This window comes from Scyliorhinus canicula, chromosome 15 (assembly GCF_902713615.1).
Source record: "Scyliorhinus canicula chromosome 15, sScyCan1.1, whole genome shotgun sequence".
Taxonomy (NCBI): Eukaryota; Metazoa; Chordata; class Chondrichthyes; order Carcharhiniformes; family Scyliorhinidae; genus Scyliorhinus; species Scyliorhinus canicula.
In genome coordinates this window covers 21,328,929-21,352,224 of record NC_052160.1, presented here as the reverse complement: position 1 = coordinate 21,352,224, position 23,296 = coordinate 21,328,929, and the positions used below count along the sequence as shown (strand labels likewise).

Sequence of the window (23,296 nt, the reverse complement as noted above, 5' to 3'; positions counted from 1 at the left end):
CAACCTCAAACAAACCATTGTTTGCAGCAAACTACCCGGCCTTAAAACAGCGACCACGACACCACACAACCCTGCAAGACGTGCCAGATCATCGACCTGGATACCACCATTACACATGGGAACACCACCCACCAGGTGCGCGGTACATGCTCGTGCGACTCGGCCAACGTTGTCTACCTCACGCTGCAGGAAAGGATGTCCCAAAGCGTGGTACATTGGCGAGACCATGCAGACGCTGCGACAACAAATGAACGGACATCGTGCGACTATCACCAGGCAGGAATTTTACCTTCCAGTCGGGCAACGCTTCAGCAGTCAAGGGCATTCAGCCTCTGATCTCCGGGTAAGCGTTCTCCAAGGCGGCCTTCAGGACGCGCGACAACGCAGAATCGCCGAGCAGAAAAGTATAGCCACGTTCCGCACACGAGTGCGGCCTCAACCGGGATTCATGTAGCATTACATTCATCCCCCATCATCTGGCCTGGGCTTGCGAAAGCCTACCAATTGTCCTGGCTTGAGATAATTCACACCTCTTTAAACTGGGGTTACCCCTACCTCTGTATCTGTAAAGACTTAATTACCTGCAAATGCCCGCATTCTAAGCATTGTCTGGCATCTTTGACTTTGTCTATATATATGTTTCTGGAACATACCTCTCCATTCACCTGAGGAAGGAGTCAGTGCTCCAAAAGCTAGTGTTTGAAACAAATCTGTTGGACTTTAACCTGGTGTTGTAAGACTTCTTACTGTGCTCACCCCAGTCCAACGCCAGCATCTCCACATCATGGTCCGTGAGTGCAGACATAAATGTATCATCATTAAACTCTAGAAATAGGCAGTTCACCCAGTCACTGGTGTGAAAGTTCAGAGCGGTGAGTGTTGACAAAGCTGCTTCACAACTAGTGGCAAAGTCCCACAGTTCTCAGTGGAGCCAGGGCCATTACTGTGTTTCCAAGAGCTTGGTTTTCTGGACTCGGTACTCTGATGGGAGTGTGGCTTGGCACAGTGTCCCTTGCCTGCTTGGAGAAGGGTTGAAAGCATTTTTTAAAAATGGGACAAACTGCACAGTTTTGGCAGAGAAACTTGATTCCAAGATAATTTTTTTTTTCATTTTAATAATTATAGATTACAATTATTGGGTTTGTGCCAAAAAAATAGCAATGTATTAGAAACTGCTAGCTGCTTCCAAGAACCTGCAATGGCATAGCAACTGCAAAGCATTCACGTCCCTATGATACTTCTGGCAGCAAATGTTGAGAATTTTAAAAAGCGTTTGAATTTGCTGAACTGCACCTTTGCAAAATGTCCAAGTTTGTGACAGTAAGGTACTATAAATGTTCAGGGAGCCTATTGAAGTGTTCTTTCTGGTTTACAGGCAAATGAGCAACCTTTCACAGAATCCCTACAGTGCAGAAGGAGGCCATTTGGCCCATTGAATCTGCACCAACTCTATTTATCCTACACGGATATTAATTCAAATAGTTTACTGTTTCTCCTATAGCCCCTATAAGGTCCTGTGTTGTAGAACTAAAAATCTAATTTCAAATCAAATCCTGATGACAAAAACTTGCAGTGTCCATGGCAAACAATCGTACAACATGCTTGTGTGTTTTGGTAAGTTTTTTTTAACCACCATAAAAGTGACTGACACTTTGCAGTAGCAGAATTAGAATCCTTGCTATTCTTCCAAATGTCTCCATGCTGAGCCTGTGAATGCGCTTTAATGATTCTATTGCACACACCCGGTGAGGCCACATAGGAAGAGCTTCATAAGAATGGATTTACTGCAGTTTATTTACATGTTAGAGCTTTCTCCCTTGCACTCATCAGGGCCCTTCACAAGAATACCAGTATAATGGGAAAACAACAATTTGTACTGTATGAGTAGAGAACGCTGATTGGTTGGCAAATTGACTCTTAAATTTGTTATCATTTTAATTCTTAGCGCACTGAGGACCGTTCAGCAAATGTTGTCCAATTGTGGAATCGCATCTAATGTTGGACAATGTGTTTTGAATTTTGCTAGCACAGTGCAGTTTGGGTATGGCCTGTACCTTGCCCATTGCAAACAGCAGCAGGGGCATGCTGTTTGATATGATCTGCCAGCCTTTGGAACATACGGCCTGCGCTGACAACCAATTTAAGATTGTTAGTTGGGCTCCCAGTGTGGTGCATTTGCATGTATTGGAAGCTACATATATAAATACACATGGCCCTGTTATTTGCAGAAAGAAATAACATGTACACACATTGCGCCTGTTTCAGCCAAACAAAATAAGTGACAGCCATTTGCTGATTCATTCCCCAGGGCAATACCTTAATCAATCAGGGTCAAGCAGCCTCGTTTAAATTTCCAACAGTGCTTGGCAGTTTTGTGTCTGTCAGTATCAACTGCTGCATTCTCCAGGGCAACGCCGTGACCAACCAATCTGCATTCTCTTCTCACAGTATAAAATTGTTGTTTTCTCTCGACCTAGACAGTCACAGGAAAAGATTTTAGTTGAAAGAGTATTTTTTTCATCATAACTTCTGGATAAAATTCTACTAATCGTTCAGCTTTATTTCCTTTTTGTAGAAATTTTTCACATGCAGGCTGAATCTCTAATAAAACCGTTGATGCAGACCATATCCCACCAGCATTCAAAGGTCCGTGTGGCCGTCATACAGGCAACAGGAACAGTCATTCAATATGGCAATGGAAAATCTGTTGATGATGTTCTCTCACATTTGGCACAGCGACTTTTTGATGATGCACCACTGGTGAGGGGAAATTTTATCTCATCATTTAGTTGTCGATGTTCAAATTTAAGAATGTGAGTGTTGCTTTTATTTATCTCAAAAAATATCTGTCTTGTTGCAGACAAGTTACACATGTTGCACTATGTTTAAGAATTAAATAATACATCTTCTACTGTCCAAGCCAAATAAAAAGAAAGCTAAGGGTCCAGCATTTTCACAAAATGTATTTCTAGCAGGAGAAACTCCATGCCCAGGAGTGCAAAATTGAAGTACTGTATTTACCCTTGCATTTCGAGGTATTAATTCAGGATAGCGTCCTTGGCCCAACCACCTTCAGCCGCTTCATCAATGACCTTCCCTCCATCATAACGTCAAATGTGGGGATCTTTGATTGTACAATATTCAGCACCATTCACAAAACTCAGATACTGAAGCAGTCAATGTCCATATGCAGCAAGACAATATAGAACATAGAACAGTACAGCACAGAACAGGCCCTTCGGCCCTCGATGTTGTGCCGAACAATGATCACCCTACTTAAACCCACGTAACCCGTATACCCATAACCCAACAATTAACCTTACACTACGGGCAATTTAGCATGGCCAATCCACCTAACCCGCACATCTTTGGACTGTGGGAGGAAACCGGAGCACCCGGAGGAAACCCACGCACACACGGGGAGGACGTGCAGACTCCACACAGACAGTGACCCAGCCGGGAATCGAACCTGGGACCCTGGAGCTGTGAAGCATTGATGCTAACCACCATGCTACCGTGAGGCCCCAAATGTTCAGACTTGATTCATAGCACACAAGTACCAGACAATGAGCATCTCCAACGAGAGGGAATCTAACCATCTCCCCATTAGATTGCCTTGCCATCACTGAATTCCCCCACTATCAACATCCTGAGAGTTACCATTGATCACAAACTGACTTATAATAATCTTTTATTAGTGTCACAATTAGACTTACATTAATACGGAAATAAAATTAGTGTGAAAATCCTCTAGTCGCCACACTCTGACGCCTGTTCGGGTACGCTGAGGGAGAATTCAGAATGTCCAATTCACCTAACATGTTTTTTGGGGCTTATAGGAGAAAACCAGAGCACCCAGAAGTAACCCACGCAGACACTGGGAGACCGTGTAGACTCTGCACAGACAGTGACCCAAGCCGGGAATCAAACCCAGATTTCTGGCGCTGTGAAGCAACAGTGCTAACCACTGTGCTATCATGCCGACTTGCCTCGCCATATAAATTCTGTGACACCAAGAGCAGGTCAGAGGCCTGAAATTCTGTGGCGAGTATCTCACCTGACTCAACAAAGCCTGTCCACCATTTATAAGGCACAAGTCAGGAGTGTGGAGGAATACTCCTTATTTGCATGGATGAGTGCAGCTCCATCGACACTCAAGAGTTGGATATAGGTAAAAATGAGTGTTCATATAATAGAAGTTAGACACCTCATACAAAATGAAACATTGAATCTGTCTAATGGATCACAAAGTCGGCTGTAGTTGGACATATTCTTCCTAACGTTAAATCTGTGAGGGTACATTGAGTGTCTTGTCATTTTATAAGCTCTCCGTCCCTGACATTTAATCTGACTTTGTATATATTACCATTTTGTCCACTTATAATAATAATAATAATTGCTTATTGTCACAATTCTCGTAATTTGCCATCCAACTGAGAATACTTCAGTGATTGAAAGTGCATTATTTCTGGGTCCATTGCTTTTAATGTACTTGAGATGGTGGGGATGAGGGTAAGTAAAAATAAAAGTTGACCAAGAAAAACATTAAAAGAGATATAGAGAGGTGGACAAGGAAGCTCAAAAGCAGAGAAAAGCATGTGGAACAACACCTTGATTGGCTGGATATATTGTTGTATCAATTTCCCATGTCATTGCATGGAGGTGCCAAGACTATGTTTTCTTAAGGTGTCATAGGTCAGGAGGTAATTTAACCAGGACATTCACTCCCCATTTTAACATCACACATTTGCCCTTTTTATGCACTCCTATTATAAATGCCGATAGAGACATTTACATCAAAGCATCTACATAAATTTGTCTTACTGCACTAATCTCTCTGCACCGACTAACTACAGATTAATTACCAATAATAAGTCATCTTTACTTTATCTTTCTATCCTCTTGACTGTTGCATTGCACTAATACAAAAAGCTAAAAATATGAAGTATATACAGTTTTTGTGTTGGGTGATTAAGTTAACTTCTTCCCTTGGTTAGTCATTGTGATAAAATAGTGATGATATCTGCTACCAACAGTGCCCTTCTATCACAATTTGCTGATCTAGGCCGGAAATAACTTCCATTGTGCAGCAAAATGTACAGTTGTTGACAATCAAGAATACATTTCTTCACAGTTTCAAGTAGGAATGATGAACTTTGCAATGGCTACTGGAAGGGAGTGATTCCTGAACTATAATCCATACAGATCATGTGGTCTGACCAGTTCATTATTCTCTGTTCAATAGCAATAATTGTTTTCTACATAGTTTGGAAAACAAATTCAGATAATACGGTAAGATGCATCGGTGAAGTGACGTCGAAGTTTTAAAGTTAAACTACTTCTGACAGGTTTATATTTGTCTTGTGTTTACAAAAGTTAGTAATTAACTTGCCTGCCGCCTCCGTGTCTTGGGCAATGTAAATGATAACAGAAAAGGAATAGGAACAAACCATTCAGTACCTTAAGCTTGCTTCACCATCCAGTAACATCATGGTTGATCTGCATCTTACTCAATCTATCTCTCTTGGTAGGGTGTCACCTTGCTGGGGTAAGTGACTTTTACCTGTTGGGCATATTCATGGGAAGGATGCAGGTTTTATTTTAGTTCTGCAAACCTTTGTAGGGGAATGATACTATAGATAGGATCACATGTTTTGAAATTCTAGTTAATTCAGTGAATTCTAATTTAAAATTTTTGCACCTTGGAACTAAACCAGGTACGCCAAGCCGTTACACAAGTAGTGGGGAGCTGGCTACTGGAGCTCAGAGATCGGTACTCTTATTTCTACAAGCTCATCCCTCTTTTGCTGAGCAGCTGCAGTGATGAGATTCCTTCCATCAGGTAAAAACACTGAACTACTCTTTAAAGACCTCATAATTTTCTTTGGATTTTTGTTGGATATTTAGATTTTCGGATTACCATTTTTTTACTTAATTTTTCAATGGATTTTGGAACGATAAACAATAACTGTTCAAAGTGAGATGTTCCATTTCCCCACTTTATGCAAACAGATGTAAATAAATATTTACATTCAGCTTCATTAAATTTCTACATTGGAAATTGTGACACTCCAAAGTGTTGGCTGGCCTGAACATTACTTTCTGGACTTTGGAGAACGGTTGAAATCCACTAATGTTTATAAAGTGTTTCTGATATTCCATGTATGTTATTTGTGTTCTGAAAAAACTTTGAAATATTGTCTGACCTTGTGTCAGGATAAACCAGGGTTTGAATCTACTTACGGAGAACTTTGAAGCTCAGATCACGTTTTCAAAAACTTTTCTTTCCTCTGTTCTGAATGAATTACTTCATATTAATATGGTTTCAGTTTCTTACTAAAAGAACAATATTTTTAATTGTGGATATATTTTTGGCTCGGATAAAAAAAATGGCAATGTTTTAGCTGCAGCAGTTGTTAAAATAAATAATAGATTACGATACAACTACGTGCAAGGCTTAGAAAAATAAATGTTGCTGCACAAGGGGTACAATAAGAGTGTCCTCCAGATGCCGAGTCCCTCTCACTGTACTGAGAAACAAAAATAACATACATTGCAAGATCCCTTATATTTTGAGAAAAAGTCTGAATTAATTGCAGTATTTTTGTTTTGCAAAATGCTTGTTCAGGAACAACTTTCCATAAAACCAGTGAAACCAGAGCAAATGGTAAGAGAAACAGAGGATAATTTTACTTGTGTGTAACACGTGATATCAGCTCAGCCATCTGCTAAATACTTCTCCCCCAAGTTCTGTTGTGTTGAAACCACAGTCAGGCGAGGTGTTTAATCAGTGGCCAAGTCAATGTTGCACATGTTCCACTCTGGTTGAATTCAAAACGACTTGCACTGTTTCCTTCATGTTGTCAGGACACCTTTGGGTCGTTGCTGAATTCAGAAGGTTTCTCCACATCAGGCAGTTTGGGAGACTCATTTGGTGGCGATCAAAATACTGTGAAATAAAAAGAAATATGATTTTTAAAATGTTTTTTAAGTGAAATCATCTGTTAGGTGGCCAAAAATAAATTGCATACAAAATCAGAAGGATGTGTTAAAGTAACCATGACTGCAGTGTGCTCAGACATTGGTCTTAGACACTGCTTATTCAGTGTGGAAATCACATGCCTTGAGGAGCCAAGAAATTACGGCAAGCAGTTTTCAAAAAACACAAGATGACTGAGGAAAAGCACTCAAATAAATAAGCGTGTATATTTTTGGAGAAAAAAAAGTGAGAACAAAACTATGCACATAAACACTAGCAGCTTCTAGTGGTGGGAACAAGTAATACAGTGTTGAGATATCACACAGTATTTCCTTTCATTCATGAGGCTTTTCATTTTTGTATTGGCTCAGATTCAAAACACACTGGTCTCCAGACCTTGGTCAAGTGGAATTTTCAACCCTAATTGACCTATGAAAGTTAACTTGTACATGATGTACTGTCATCTGGTTGAAAACAAACTTAGATTGATGATAGCAAGATATAACACTTTAATACATTAAATTGTACTGTTTTGATCTTACTTTATCTACGTTTGCAATACAGGGAGTTAGCTTCTGATTACTGGAGGAAAATTGGACTCCAGTGGCAACAAGAGAATGAGGACGATCTTAAGGATAAGCTTGATTGGTCAGCCCAACTCTCTATTCGCTATCCTGCAGGTGGTAGGTGGATAATTTTACATTTTCAAGTAACTATTAATCAGTGGAAGAAACTCCCCCTTCCTTGCATCAAGAAGTATGACACATATCATTGTGGATACAAAGCTTAGCAGTACCATTTCTGTGAAAATGCTGCATGTTTTCTGAATATAGTGGCTAACCCAGGTGAGGATTTTTGGCTTAAATATAAAGAGCGAGATCTGAATAATTATGTGCATATGACAATATGTCTGTCTATAAAATAGCAGTGTGATGTTGCTTTCATTCACAACATAAACATGAAGGTACAGTATGTAGAAGATATACAGTTGCATTACCATACTGGACTAAAGATCTGGACACTCGAGTTCAATTCCGAACATGGTGGTTATCGTGGTACATATTAGTGCCAACGATATAGGCAGAAAAAGAGCTGAGATCCTGAAAGCAGAATTTAGGGAGCTAGGAAGTAGATGAAAAATCAGGACCCAGAAGATAGTAATCTCTGGATTACTTCTGGTGCCATGTGCTCGTGAGTATAGAAATAGGTGGTTAGTCCGGGTGAATGCGTGGCTGAAGAGATGGTGCGAGAGGGAGGGCTTTAGATTTCTGGGACCATTTTGGGGACGGTGGGACTTGTACATGGCAGACGGCTTGGACCTGTACTGAAATTGGACCAGTGGCCTTGCAGGGACGTTTGCTAGTGCTGTTGGGGAGGGATTAAGCCAGTTTGGCAGGGGCCTGGGATCCTGAGAGAAGATTCAGCAGGGATAGATGCACAGCCAAAATTGGAGGAGACATCAAGTGAGTCAGGAAGGCATAGAAGTTGAGTCACCAGTGTCATGTGAGTGTGCCTTTAAGAAATGGGTGCTTAAGAAATGTACTTTTAAGAAATGGGTGTTTATCAGTGATGTCAGAGTGTGGGTGGAGCTGGGCTGTCTGTCAGCTTCTTAATTTTGTTTTAGGCTGTTTGCTGCAGGTGTGTTTTAGTTTAGTTTTCAGAGCTGGATAGCTGCAGTCACAGCCAGAAGGGGTATTAGTCTCTCTCTCTGTAATCTAAAAATGGTAAATCGATCCTTTGGTGATTTAAAACTAATAACTGCTCTCAGTAGTGACTTTAACCTGATGTGCTTCTGTTAAAAGTTCTTTTTTAAGTCTTATGGATGTTAAAAGGACAGCTTAAGGATTACTTAGTGTTGTATTCTTTGGGGGTTGTATTTGAATTAATGGTTGCTAAGATATCCACTGTATGTTTTAAAAAGGTTAATTTGAGTTCATAGAATAAAACATTATTTTGCTTTAAAAATACTTTTCCATTTCTGCTGTACCACACCTGTAGAGTGGGCCGTGTGCTCCCCATACCACAATCTAGTAAAAGTTGTGGGTCAGGTGAACTCCATGGAACACTTTGTGATTCTCTAAACCCTGGTCCATAACACCAGGCAGTTTGGCAAGGTGCTAGGAGTCTGGCAAACAAGGCAGATGAATTGAGGGCACAAATTAAATCATGGGTGTATGGCGGCATTGCTGTCACTCCGACATGATTGAGAGAGGGGCAGGATTGGCAGCTCAATATTCCAGGATACAGGATGTTCAGGCGAGATAGGGAAGGAGGCAAAAGAGGAGGGAATGTCACAATTTTGATCAAGGATGCAGTGGGATGCATTCGAGAAGGAAATGGGGAGAGTGCAGGGCCAACATGTCCCAAACAAGAAAAAGGCGGTACCAACAAATCCAGTGAATATCAAGGGCTATACAACATTGGATAAGGAGACCCGGGAAGAGAGGAGGGGGACATGGGGCGGTTTCTGGACAAGCTAGAATTTCCCCAGGTGGAGGAAGCAAAGAAGCAGGCGTTGGAGGAGCTCCTGGGGCTGAGGGAGGTCAGGATAGTATCAGGGGTATGAAGTCGGGGAAGGCCCATCGGCCGGATGGGTATCCGGCGGAAGTTTGTATGGAATTTGTAACGGACTGGACACCACATCTGTTGGGGGGTGTTTAATGAAGCACTGGAGAAGGGGGAGTTGCCGGAGACGGTGGCGCAGGCAGTAATTAATGAAAAATGAAATGAAAATTGCTTATTGTCACGAGCAGGCTTCAATGAAGTTACTGTGAAACGCCCCTAGTCGCCACATTCCGGCGCCTGTTCGGGGAGGCTGTTACGGGAATCGAACCGTGCTGCTGGCCTGCCTTGGTCTGCTTTCAAAGCCAGCGATTTAGCCCAGTGTGCTAAACAGCCCCTCACACTAATCCTGAAAAAGGGGAAGGACCCGGTGGAATGTGGGTTGTATAGCCTATATCACTATTGAACACGGATGTGAAAGTATTGGCTAAGTTGTTGGCGGGGAGGATGGAAGAATGTTTCCCGGGGGTGGTGGCAGAAGATCAAATAGGCATCGTGAAGGGCAGACAGCTCGCGATTAATATAAGACGGCTGTTTAATGAGGTGATGAATCTGTCAGGGGCACTGGTGTCAGAGATGGTGGTGTCCGTGGATGTGGAGAAGGCATTTGATCGGGTGGAATGGTGGTACTTGTTCGCGGTTTTGAGAAAGTTTGGGTTTGGGCTGAGATTTGTGGCATAGGTACGATTGCTGTATGGGGCACCACGAGGGTGAGGACGAATGATATGAGCTCACAAAGCTTTGACTTACACAGGGGTACGAGGCAGGGGTGCCCGCTGTCGCCGCTGCTGTTTGCGCTGGCCATAGAGCCATTGGCGACAGCTCTCAGGGGGTCGGCAAAGTGGCAGGGGATAATGAGGGGAAAGAGGGAGCATCGGGTGTCGCTTTATGCTGATGACCTTTTGCTATATGTTTCGGATCTGTTGGAGAGTATGGGAAGGATTATGGGGCTGCTGGGTAGGTTTGGAGGGTTCTCGGGTGCAAGCTGAATGTAGGGAAAAGCGAGGTATTCCCGATGAATGAGCTGGCACAGCGGGCTAATTTAGGGAGATGTCATTTATGGTAGCGAGGGATAGGTTTAGGTATTTGGGGATTCGGGTGGCGAGAGAATGGACGGGGCTCCATAAGTGGAACTTAACGAAGCTGGTGGAGGAGGCCAGGGAGGATCTTAAGAGGTGGGATACACTCCACTTAACGTTGGCTGGGAGGGTCCAAGTGGTGAAAGTGAATATTCTGCTGAGGTTCTCGTTTATCTTTCAAGCTCTCCCGTTCTTTATACCAAAGGCCTTTTTTAGGAAAGTGGACACAATCATCTCTGACTTTGTATGGGCGGGGAAGGTGCCGAGGGTGGAGAGGACCCTGCGGCAGAGGCAGAAGCAGCAGGGGGGGGTTTGGCGTTGCCAAACGTGCTTCATTATTATTGGGCGACGAATGTAGACAAGATGCAGCGGTGGTGGGAAGGAGAAGGGGTAGAGCGGGTTAGGATGGAGGAGGAATCTTGTAAGGGTCTAATTTGAGGGCTATGATGACGGCAGCATTGCCAATGGCTCCAAGTAGGTATTCAAGGAGCCCGTGATGCACTCCATGGTGAAGATGTGGAATCAGTTGAGGAGGCATTTTAGGATGGAAGGGATGTTGGTGGTAACGCCGCTGTGCGAGAATCATGGGTTTGAGCTGGGGGGATGGATAGTGTATACAGGAGGTAGAAAGAAGTGGGGCTGGTCAAGGTGAAGGATCTGTATTTAGAGGAAAGGTTTGCAAGTCTGGTGGAGCTAAGGCAGAGGGTAGAGCTGCGGAGGGGTAGTGAGTTCAGATATCTACAGGTTAGGGACTTTGCACGAAAAATCTGGAGAGGATTCCCTAGGTTGCCGGGATACACCCTGCTGGAGCGACTGCTGCTTCCGGATGTGGAAGGGGAGGGAAGAATTGGGGATATATGCAAGTGGCTGGGGGAGCAGGGAGGCGAGCAGGTGGTGAAGATCAAGGAGAAATGGGAAGCGGAGTTGGGAATTGAGATCAATTGGGGAGTATGGAGTGCAGCACTGCGTAGGGTAAATGGGACCTCCTCTTGTGCAAGGATGATCCTGATACAGTTTAAGGTGGTGCACAGGGTGCATATGACTCGGGCAAGAATGATTGGGCTCTTTCAGGGGGTAGCAGATGAGTATGAGAGGTGTGGGTGGGGGCCAGTGAATCACGCGCGCATGTTTTGGGGTTATGAAAAATTGGGAAGATTCTGGACGGGAGTGTTCGCGGTCTTAGCCAGTATAGTGGAAGAGGAGATGGACCTGGACCCTTTGGTGGCGATATTTGCGGTTTCCGAGAAGCTGGAGCACATGGAGAGGAGGAAGGCTGATGTGGCCTTCGCTCTCTGAGTGCACGACGGCGAATTTTGCTGGAGTCGCGGTCGGCATCGCCACCAGGGGTAGCGGCTCGGTTGGGTGACCTGTAAGACTTCCTTCGATTAGAGAAGATAAAGTATGAGTTAAGGGGCTCTTCATGGAGGTTTGAGGAAAGGTTTGTGACTGTGTTTGAGGGGATTTTGTCATGGGGGAGGTGGGGTGAAAAGGGGAAAAATCCGTACAAACTGTATAGTTGATTGTTGGGAAGTATGTTTCCCGGGCTGTTTATTTGTTGTAACCTGTTTTGATATACGTTTGTAATAAAATACATTTTTAAAAAAGTATTGGATGAGGAGAAAAAGGGAACATATGGCAGATATCGAGGGCTCAATACAGCAGATGCCCTATAGGCGTAAAAAATTGGCAAGAGGGAACTTAAAAGGGAAATTAGGAGAGCAGAAAAGGGACATGGAAGGATGCTGGCAGGTAAAATACAGAAGAATCGTAAATGGTTTTACAAGTACATGGGTAATAGGATAACGAGGGAAAGAGTAGGGCCCATCAAGAACCACAGTGGTAATTTGTGTGTGGAGCCGAAGGATGTAGGTTGGGTTCTAAATTAATACTTTGTGTCAGTGTTCACTCGTGAGAGGGACTGTGTGGGTACAGAAATCAGGGAGAAGGACTAATAAAAGGAACGAGATTAATATTGACAGAAAGGAAGTACTGAGTGATCTGGCAGGCTTAAAGGTCGACAAATCTCCAGGGCCAAATGAAATGTATCCCAGGCTGCTGAGTGAAAATTGCTTATTGTTACGAGTAGGCTTCAATGAAGTTACTGTGAAAAGCCCCTGGTCGCCACATTCTGGCGCCTGTCCGGGGAGGCTGGTACGGGAATCGAACCGTGCTGCTGGCCTGCTTTAAATGCCAGTGATTTAGCTGAGTGAGCTAAACCAGCCCCTGCGTGAGGCAAGGGAGCAAATAGCAGGGGTGCTGGTAATAATTTTCAATTCCTCTCTGGCCACAGGAGAGATGCTGGAGGATAGCCAACATGGTACCATTATTCACGAAGGGAGGAAGTGATAAACCAGGAAATTACAGGTCAGTCCGTCTGACCTCCGTGGTGGGGAAACTATTGGAAGCAATTCTGAGAATCAGAATTAGTCTGCATTTGGAGAGGCAGGGATTAATCACACAGTCAGCATGGTTTTGTTCAGGGGAGGCTATGTCTGACCAACCTGATTTTTTAGAAGAGGTGATCAGGTGTGTAGATGAGGGAAATGTATTTGACATAGTCTACTTGGACTTCAGCAAGGCTTTTGATAAGGTCCCACATGGGAGACTGATAGCGAAGGTCAGAACCCTTGGGATGTAAGGACATTTGGCAAATTGGATCCAAAATTGGCTGAGTGGCAGGAAGCAGAGGGTGATGGTCGAGTGATGTTTTTCCGATTGGAAGCCTGTGTCCAGTGGGGTCCTGCAGGGATCAGTGTTGAGGCCCTTGCTGTTTGTGGCTTAAAAAAATGATTTAGATATGAATGTAGGAGGGTTGATCAGTAAGTTTGCAGATGATACGAAAATTGATAGGGTGACACATTGTTAGGTGGATAGCCTTTGATTACAGGACGGACTGGTCAGATGGGCTGATATGGAATTCCATCCGGATAAGTGTGAGGTGATGCACTTGAGCAGGACAAAGAAGGCAAGAGTAAAGAAGATAAATGGGAGGACCCTGGAAAGCACTGAGGATCAGAGGGTGTGCATGTACACCAGTCCCTTAAGGTAACAGAGCAGGTGGATACAGTTGTTAAGAAGGCATATGGTGTACTTCTCTTTATTAGCCGAGGCATAGATCTTAAGAGTTATGCTGGAACCGTATATAACATTGGTCAGGCCACAACTAGAGTATTGTGTGCAGTTCTGGAATCCTCGTTACAGCAGGGATGTGATAGCACTGGAAAGGGTGCTGAGGAGATTTTTACAGGATGTTGCTTGGGCTGGAGAGTTGAAGTTATGAAGAGAGATTGTATAGACTTGGATTGTTTTCCTTGGAGCAGAGGAGATTAGGGGGTGGGGGATGGGAAGGGGGGAATGATTGAGATGTATAAAATTATTAGGGGCATAGATAAAGTAGACAGGAATAAACTTTTCCCCTTGGTGAAGGGATCGATGACCAGGGTGCCTTGAAGTAAGGTAAGGGGCAGGAGATTTAGGTGGGATGTGAGGAAAACCCTTTTTACCCAGAGGGTGGTGGGAGTTTGGAATTCGCTGCCTGAAAAGGTGGTGGAGGCAGAGATCCTCACAACATTTAAGAAGAATTTGGATGAGAACTTGCAATCCCAAGGCATATAAAAGCTATGGGCCAAGTGCTGGAAAATGGGATTAGAATGGTTAGGTGATTGTTTTTGACCGGCCAAGATGCGATGGGCCGAAGGACATTTTCTGTACTGTGTGATTCTATGACTCTATGGGGGTCAGTAAAATTTTAAGGAATTTAATTAATAAATCTGGAGTTAAATACTAGTCTCATCACTCCAGTAATTTCATTGATATGGTTGTAAAATTGTGCTTCATTGATATCTATCAGTGAAGAAAACAGGAACGTGAGAACTTAGGAGCAGGAGTAGGCCATTCAAGCTTCCTCCACCATTCAATAAGATTATAGCCTATCTGGTTGTGGTCTCAACTCCTGCTTTCTGCCCCCCTTAAAATCTGACATCCTTACCCAACTTGGCCAACATGTCACTCCAGATCCACAGCAGTGTGGTTGACTCTTATCTGTCCCCTGAAATGGATGAGTAAGCCACTCGATCAATCAAACTGCTTCAGAAAAAAAATCACTGACACCACATGGACTGCAGTGGTTCAACAAGACAGCTCACCACCGACTTCTTAAGGGCAATTAGGGATGGGCAATAAATGCTGGTCTTGCCCAAAATTGGTTAAGATCAATCAGAGCAATAGATGTATGTGCAAGAAGTATTAATAGCTAATTGAGACATGAAAATTTACAGTTTCTGTTGTGCAGTCATTGTTTTATCTTTACGGAGGTGATTACAACCCATTGATTTTTTTTGAGTGCATTATTCGTACTGGCGTTTTTCATCCTTAATCTTTTAACAAAACGATCAGATTGTTGAAATAAAGAGTCTTGCCCAATATTTGCATGTGTTCAACCATTGTGCAATCCTCTACATAAAAACCCTATTGCAGTGATCAAAGGAGCTTGATATACATTTCAAATTGGAGGATGTTTTAGCTGAGTACAAGCCCCTTGTGTCTACAGTGTTCAATCAACATTGAGTAATTGTACTGATAGTGAGTGAAACTTTTAAACACTTTATCAGGAGCAGTTTATGAATCTAATGTAAGTTTTCTTGTGTTCTTTCTTGCTTTTTCCCCCACTACTCTCTGATCTGTATTTCTTTTTGATACCTTGCTGTGAGTTTCAAATAGCTTTCCTGTGACTTCTGAGAGATGCAACCTTGATACCAAGGTAGGAAGCAAATGAAAGATAATTGAGCAAACCTATATTTAGACCCAAATCACCAGACAAGCTGTGTGCAAATTGAATTTTTGCTGTGCCTGAGCGATTTGTTTGCAGAGTTTCCCAAATTGCCATCCTTCTCACCTGAAATACAGTTCTGAAACAAACTGTGCCAGCAACTGCTGTGCATGCCATTCAGCGGAAGTATTCAACTATTAAATTGCAAAATCTGGATACGCCTGCACATTGCTATCCAACATTGGCACCTTGTTCTGTGACAGTCAGAGCTCAGCACATCAGTGCAAAATACAAGGCTGAAACATTTGTAACCACCTTCAGCCAGAAATACCGAGTGGATGATATAACTCGGCCTCCTCCTGCATCACAAACCTCAGCAATTTGAGTCATGACACATGATATTAGGAAATGGCTCAAGGCACTGGATACATCAATGTCTATGGGTCCTGACAATATCCCGATTGTCGTATTGAATACTTGTGTTCCAGAATTAGTCTCACCTCTAACTAAGCTGTTCCAGCACAGATATAACACTGGGATCTACCCGACAATGTGGAAGATTGCCCAGGCATAGCCTGTCCACATAAAGCAGGACAATTGTATGGGGTCCTTCCTGTTGATTTCCTTATTCCCATTTCTTTATTTTTGCTGTTATCACTTTGATTCCTGGATGCTTAATGGACATATATCTTTAAGTTGTGCAGTGGAAGTGAGGAACACCGTGCTAGCTTTAGGACAGCAGAACTCAGAATTTTCGGCAACCAAGAGATCAGTGGGACTCAGTTCGATTGGTTGGCCGATGTCAATTAATTGGCCAAAAGGCCCTATACTGCCCAGTAACAGGTAGTGATTGGATCGTACCTGAGAGGGATGATTTTTCAGAGAACTAAGGAAAGCGGAAAGCACAGCTGGTTCCTGGATACTCCTCTCTCACTCTCTCTCTCTCTCTCTCTCTCAACTCTGGCTTGTGAGTGTGTAGAGGGTGGGTACAGTTAAACCTGTATTTAAACCTGTATATTTAATCAGTAGTTATAGTTATTAATAAAATTGATTGTGTTTAAATTTACAAACCTGGTGACTGTAGTTATTGGGCAGCCAAGAGCCAAAGACGTTGGGTGTTTTTCTAAGAATTATTTATTCATTTCAATTATGTCGCGACTCCGGGTCAAGTGGGTCTGGAATTGATGCATACTAGTTTCCCAGGAGGTCGTAACACAATTCCACACCATACAGTTACCACTCTATCAGTCTACTTTAGATCCATCAGTGAAGTGATAGAAAGTGTCATCGAAAGTGCTATCAACTGACATTTACTCGGCAATAACCTGCTCGTGATGCACAGTATCTGTTCTGCTGGGGCACAAGCTCTGGACTTATTCAGCCTTGGCCCAAATATAGACAAAAGAACTGAATTCCAGAGGTGAGAAAAGACTGCTCTTGATATCACAGCAATATTTGACCGAGTGTTCATCGAGGCAAGCCAGTAAAATTTAAGTCATTGAAAATCGAGGAAAATTCTCCGCTAGCTGGGGCCACATCTAACACAATGGAAGATGGTTGTTTTATTGGAGGACAATCATCTCATCCACAGGATATCACTGCAGGACTATGTTCTGAGCTGAAATAAGTGGTTAGACGACAAGGGATGTGAGGAGTTTCTTATCCAGCATAAACATCCGCATTTATCAGTTGGACCAAATGGCATGTTTCTGTGCTGCACATCCTTTGTAATTCTCCCTTTGTTAAAGTACATATTTGCGCGCTGCTTAATCGGTCTAATTCATTTCTCCATCATTGTACTGTGAGGAAGAAGACCAAAGATGGGCAACTTGGCTTTGCAGCACTTATTCCTACAGCTAGATCTGCTGTTGCACCAGGGTTTAAAATGTAGGTTTTAGGAAGTGAAAATTAGAATATGGAAGAAGATACAAACAATTTCTTGAAGTGTTTATCTTGCACTACCTTTTGGAAATCCCTTGCGGGGTAACATAATATACCTGCCTCCATAAAGCAAATGAAGAAACTTGTTATTTTTTCAATTCTGGAATTTGAAATGAAAACACGAGAAGCCAACCATGCAACAAAAAAAAGCTCAGACCTCATGGTCATTGAGACCAAACAGGTGCAAGCTCATTACTCTCAAACCAGAAACTAAGATTTATGCTGTTCTGGGTCAGACCCCTGTGTTTTGAATTGGAAAATGAGCTGGGCAGCCTGTACATACATCAAGGGTAATAAATAGAGGTGGGTATCTTGGGTATTTAGTTCCCTCGCACAGAATTTATAGGCCATAGCTAGAAATGTTAGCCTTTTGTGGAATCTCAACATTTATAAATTACAGTGTTTCATGGAGTCAGATTGGCATTGCAATGTTTGTTTTCTTTTTGAATTCATTTTAACTTGACTTAAGTGACTTGTCTGAAACCTCTTTTTAGCAATTTATTGGGGGGAAGGGTGAAACAAATTGATGAATTGTTAGCTGACAGAGACCTGGGAGTTCTTTGCCCATCTGTGGGCAGGAGCAATGATAGGCGACCTGGTGTCATCTTAGAATATTGGATTGTATAATGTTCCATGAGTTGTCTTCATGTATCTTCCATATCCTCACAGCTGCTGCGGCAATCATTGGGCTTGCTGCTAATCTCTAGAACAGCTCTTCATTAAATTGAATGTCAACAACTTCACATTTGAACTACACCAGCAGGTTATGTTACATTGATGCAAAGTATATAGTGTAAAATTGACCCCTCTGGCAGTTTGCAGAGGGAAGAGGATAATTGGCTGTATGAAAGTTGATGATTGCAGAATCTTCCACTTGCATATCTTTTAAAAATTTATTTAGAGTACTCCATTTCTTTTTCCAATTTAGGGACAATTTAGCGTGGCCAATCCACCTAGCCTGCACATCTTTGGGTTGTAGGGGTGCGACCCAAGCAAACACGAGGAGAATGGGCAGCACGGTAGTACAGTGGTAAGCACAGTTGCGTCACAGCTCCAGGGTCCCAGGTTCAATTCCCAGCTTGGGTCACTGTGTGGGGTCCGAACATTCTCCCCATGTCTGCGTGGGTTTCCTCCGGGTGCTCTGATTTCCTCCCAAAGTCCAAAGATGTGCAGGTTAGGTGGATTGGCCATGATAAATTACCCTTAGTGTCTAAAAAAGGTTAGGTGGGGTACTGGGTTGCAGGGATAGGGTGGAGGCGTGAGGTTAAGTAGGGTGCTCTCTCCAAGGGCTGGTGCAGACTCAATGGGCTGAATGGCCTCCTTCTGCACTGTAAATTCTATAATATGCAAACTCCACACGGGCAGTGACCCGGGGGCGGGATCGAACCCGGGTACTCAGCGCCATGAAGTGGCAGTGCTAACCACCATGCCGCCACCATTTTAATAACACTTGTTTTGGAAGGTTAATAAAACAACGCCTTGTTAGTTAAATATCCAGTCCTGTGTCTACAGGGTGGTTCCTGCACCTGAGACAGGTCACTGGACAAAGACAAGATTCTTTGGAAGAGGAATTGTCCTACGGAATGTGTTTATATAATAGAAGTAGCATTAAATAAATTGTTTACTGGTAGAAGAGTTGGGTAGCCGCAGGACACATTCAAGAAAATTGGCAAAAATCCAGGGTGAGAGCAGAATATTTGTACGCAGTGAGTTGTGATCTGGAATGCATTTCCTGAAACGGGTGGAAGCAGACTCGATTGTATCTTTAGAAGGAGAATTGGATATGTAAGGCAGGGGAGTAGGACTGGCTGAGTAGCGTTTACGGTGACTCAGGGCAGACACAACAGACCAAATGACTGCCTACTTTGCTGCAACCGTTTTTATAATTCTATGATTCTATGTCCTTGAAAAGACTACAAATGCCATGCTATGGAGAAAGAGCAGTGAAGTAGGACTAATTGAATGGGTCTTTTCAAAAGCCAGCACAGACAGAATGGGCTGAATGAACTCCCTGTATGTCGTATAATTCCATTGTGTTAGTGTCCAGATATTTTCATTGCATGAGACCAGTTGAACAAGCATCTGTTAGTAACTGATGTGTACTTCAATAAACAAATGTAACAGTGAAGAACGTTCAAAACTAAAGCTGCAGATTATATCTGGGCTGTATGAATATGGTAGTGTGGTGGTTTTGTTAATGGAGTTCTAATCCAGCAACATGATTTTAAATTGCGCACTTGAGAATCTGTCTTCAGTTCTTAACAAAAAAATCTTAAAGCTAAAAGCTGGGAAAGCTGCTCTCCTTGCCTCGCTTGGCCCTTGAGTAGCAAACCACTCAGTGGTCCAAGAAGAAAACCCATCACCATTATCTCAAGTCAACAAGGGTTGGGCAATAAATGCCAGTTTGTTAAGTGACACCTGCATCCTGAAAATAAATTTGGAGGAAAAAAAGCAACTCTACCTGATATTGGCATTTTCTAACCATGCTTCACATATAGGGCCAAAAAGGCACTTTACAGTATGCAGCTGCATATGCATCTGTTATATCTTCAAATGATTTTGCAGATTACAAATACTTTGCCAAATCTATAGATTAATCCTGTAAATGACATCATTGTTTCCTGTAACCTTGAGCATTCTCCTTGAAGCCAAACACCTTCCTGACTTGGAACTGAATCACCATTCCTTTGGTGTGGTGTCGCTGGTTCAAAGCCCTGGAATCCTCTTCCTAACAGCACTGTTGGTGTTCCCTCAACATACGGATTGCAATGGTTCCAGGCAGCCAAAACATGGTGCCAAAACAAGAGAGGTGGATGGGGCACTGGGCTGCAATCTGTGCAACAGAATTGGAGGAGGTGCTGTGGTTCCAACTTCATTTCATTTACATATCTGCCTTCCCAAAGTAATTAAAGTCAAAATTGATTGATGGACTAAATAAATTAAACAGTGAGAATCACAGCCACTTGCACTTGCAAAGGCCATTCCTCGTGAAGACCGGAAAATAAATATTAATATGGAGTATCAAGGAGATTCATTCAGGAGAGATTCTTTGCAAGGGATTCATTTGAGATTCATTCAGGAAGATTCATTCAGACTACAAGGAAAGGCTACTTCAAGGAGATTTCAGACTATTACAATGAAAAGACTTCAAGGAAGGAAAGAAACTAACAGATTTTTGCCAGAAACGTCTACTGCGAAAAAGTCCAAGAAGAATTAAACAGAACTAAGACAAACAGAAAACTACAGGAAGACACTGTTAAAAAGATCCAGCCATGTTAAAGAAGAAGTAGAGAAGACGTTTTGTGCCTTTTAAACCGGCCCCAGGAGCAGTGAGTATAATCTCAGCCTTTAGAAACCCCAAATTAGGTCAGGTTGTTGAGTTGGGCTGGTTTGGGTGTAAAGGTAATCGTGTAAAAAGTAAGAATTTATGTTGTACCGTCTTTAGTTTAGGGGTATTGTGTGTTGTGATCTGAGTTTTTTTTTGCGATCTCGATTTTCTTGAATAAACTAGTTATTTAAAAAAAAATATGGAGTATCAAGGAAACATCCTGGAGCCATATAAAACTGCTCTCGCTCATAAGCAACTTGAAAGCAGCAGCTAAAATTGGGTATGCTGGGGTTCATCTGTACAATGTTTCCATGTCATATGGGCTGTATAAAGGAGCCTAGTGATTGGCTTTTGCTGAAGACATGGATGGCCACTGGAATGTTTAAAAAGCAAAATCGAATAAGTTTGCACCTTTTTTTGATCTTGGGAACTGCCGGATGGGCAGGAAAGTTGCACAAGTTCAAGTTTTTGCTTTCCCTGGAATATTCCTTGAATTGAAACATACTTATCAGTTCTTGGCCACACATGTTGAATGACCCTGAGTTGTGGCATTCCATTAACGTCACAAAGTTTCTATGATTGTACGCTATGCAGAATATTGTGTGCTGCAGTTCCTCAAACCTCGCTGCTATCTGAAGTTCTGAGTAGTTCAGAATTTTCGGTGACTTTGATCTTAACTAAAGTTATTATTTTTTGTGCTTGGTTAGACACAAGATGCTTTCTTGGCTGGTACTTTTGCCTCAAGATTAAAAACTATATTTTTGTTTTCAGCAAACTGGTGTATTAAAAGAAAGCCGAGGAATTTTGCAGGAGATTGAAGTTTGATTTGTGGTGTCATAAAGAATGTCCTGCAGAAAATGTTTATTTTCTGTCTGTATCAGATAGCTTTGCAGTGACAAATCTCAAAACTTGTATTTATTTATTTTCCCCACTCCCCAATTTTGAATGAGTAATTTTGTAATTTTTCACTCTTGGCTGAGACAATGAGTGTGTTAACCAATTTGCAAGCCTCTGGCAATTGGCAATATTCATGTCCAATTGACCTTTCAAATTAATCTACAAAGGTAATCTGGTCCAGTACACTTTCTATTTCTCCTTTTTGTGAAAGGAAAATCTGTCTCGTGAGTAGAAGCAGGATCTGTTGCATTTACCACCTGTTCAGAAGCCAATTGTAACTTCGCTCTGTGTTTTTTACTGGTCATACAAACCTCAATCTGATTTTTCTTTTCAGAATAAGGAATGCTCGCTCAATTCCTAAATTATGCCATAAAGCACAGATTTTATCATAAATTAACTTGTTGCATCCTATCATGGCCGCACTTTAAACTTGATGATTGAAACTTTTCAAAGACATCTCTGGAATTGTGTTCGTTGTAGTAACAGGAGAGAGTTCCCTTGATTTTCTCTAGTAATGCATATTCCCTTTATTGCTTTCTCTGCTAAAGTCCAGTTTAAAGACGCTGTGCTTTATTTTTCAAAATTGTAGTTTCCTTTTATTCTACACCCCTTCTTAGATTTTCCTGCATCTCACATCTTTTTCACCAACTAAGGGTCAAGCCCATTCATGGACTTGTCAATCCTGTACTTTGTCCCTGCCTGGTTAGAGCATAAGCTTGCAGTTTGGAGACTTGTGAGCATCAACCCACATCCCAAACCTTGTTTGTGAATGTGGTAAAATGTCTGATTGCAACATGAGATCAGCCAAATGACTATGCTTAGTTGGCAAGACAAAATGATGGCAGCACGGTAGCATTGTGGATAGCACAATCGCTTCACAGCTCCAGGGTCCCAGGTTCGATTCCGGCTTGGGTCACTGTCTGTGCGGAGTCTGCACATCCTCCTCATGTGTGCGTGGGTTTCCTCCGGGTGCTCCGGTTTCCTCCCACAGTCCAAAGATGTGCGGGTTAGGTGGATTGGCCATGATAAATTCCCCTTAGTGTCCAAAATTGCACTTAGTGTTGGGTGGGGTTACTGTGTTATGGGGATAGGGTGGAGATGTTGGCCTTGGGTAGGGTGCTCTTTCCAAGAGCCGGTGCAGGCTCGATGGGCCGAATGGCCTCCTTCTGCACTGTAAATTCTATATATGTAATATATGCCCAGTTTGTTTCTCATTCTGCATTTGCAGTGTGCATTCTGGTTTTGACTTTGGTCAACCAGTTTGCAATATATTGGTAATCTCATTTTTCCTGTTCTGAACTTCACCTTTAAGATATTGTGAGCCAGGTCACGATTTCTTTCTTTTTATTTTTCCTCTTTTTCATTGCCCTGCTCTCCCATCAAAAAAATCCCTAAATTGTATTTAACCAATACAAAGTGAATAGGTGTGCGACTTTGCAAACAAATTACTAATTTCTTAATGGTTTGTGTTATATAGAAATCAGGTGTAGGAATAAGCTATTTGGCCCTTCGAGCCTGCTTCACCATTCGTTTTGATCATGATTGGTCATACAACTCAGTAACTTGTTCCCGCCTCCTCCCCTCTTCCCACACCCTGTCCTTTGACTCCTTTCGCCCCAAAAGCTATATCTAACTCCTTCTTGAAATATACAGTTTAGTCATAGCATTTTACAGCAGAGAAAGAGGCCCTTCAGCCCATCACGTCCACACCGACCATTAAGCACCTAAATATGCTAATCCCA

The 23,296-nt window shown here is 42.5% G+C and overlaps 1 protein-coding gene across 1 annotated transcript in view; it reads left to right on the top strand.

Moving 5' to 3' along the window:
- The window catches only part of LOC119978236 (dynein assembly factor 5, axonemal-like), a 131,040-nt gene that overhangs the window by 14,189 nt on the left and 93,555 nt on the right, over positions 1–23,296 (top strand). Inside the window, exons 2-4 of the mRNA XM_038819696.1 lie at positions 2,576–2,760; positions 5,718–5,842; positions 7,544–7,662. Of these exons, the coding sequence (XP_038675624.1) occupies positions 2,576–2,760; positions 5,718–5,842; positions 7,544–7,662 (429 nt within the window). The remainder of the gene's footprint in view (positions 1–2,575; positions 2,761–5,717; positions 5,843–7,543; positions 7,663–23,296) is intronic.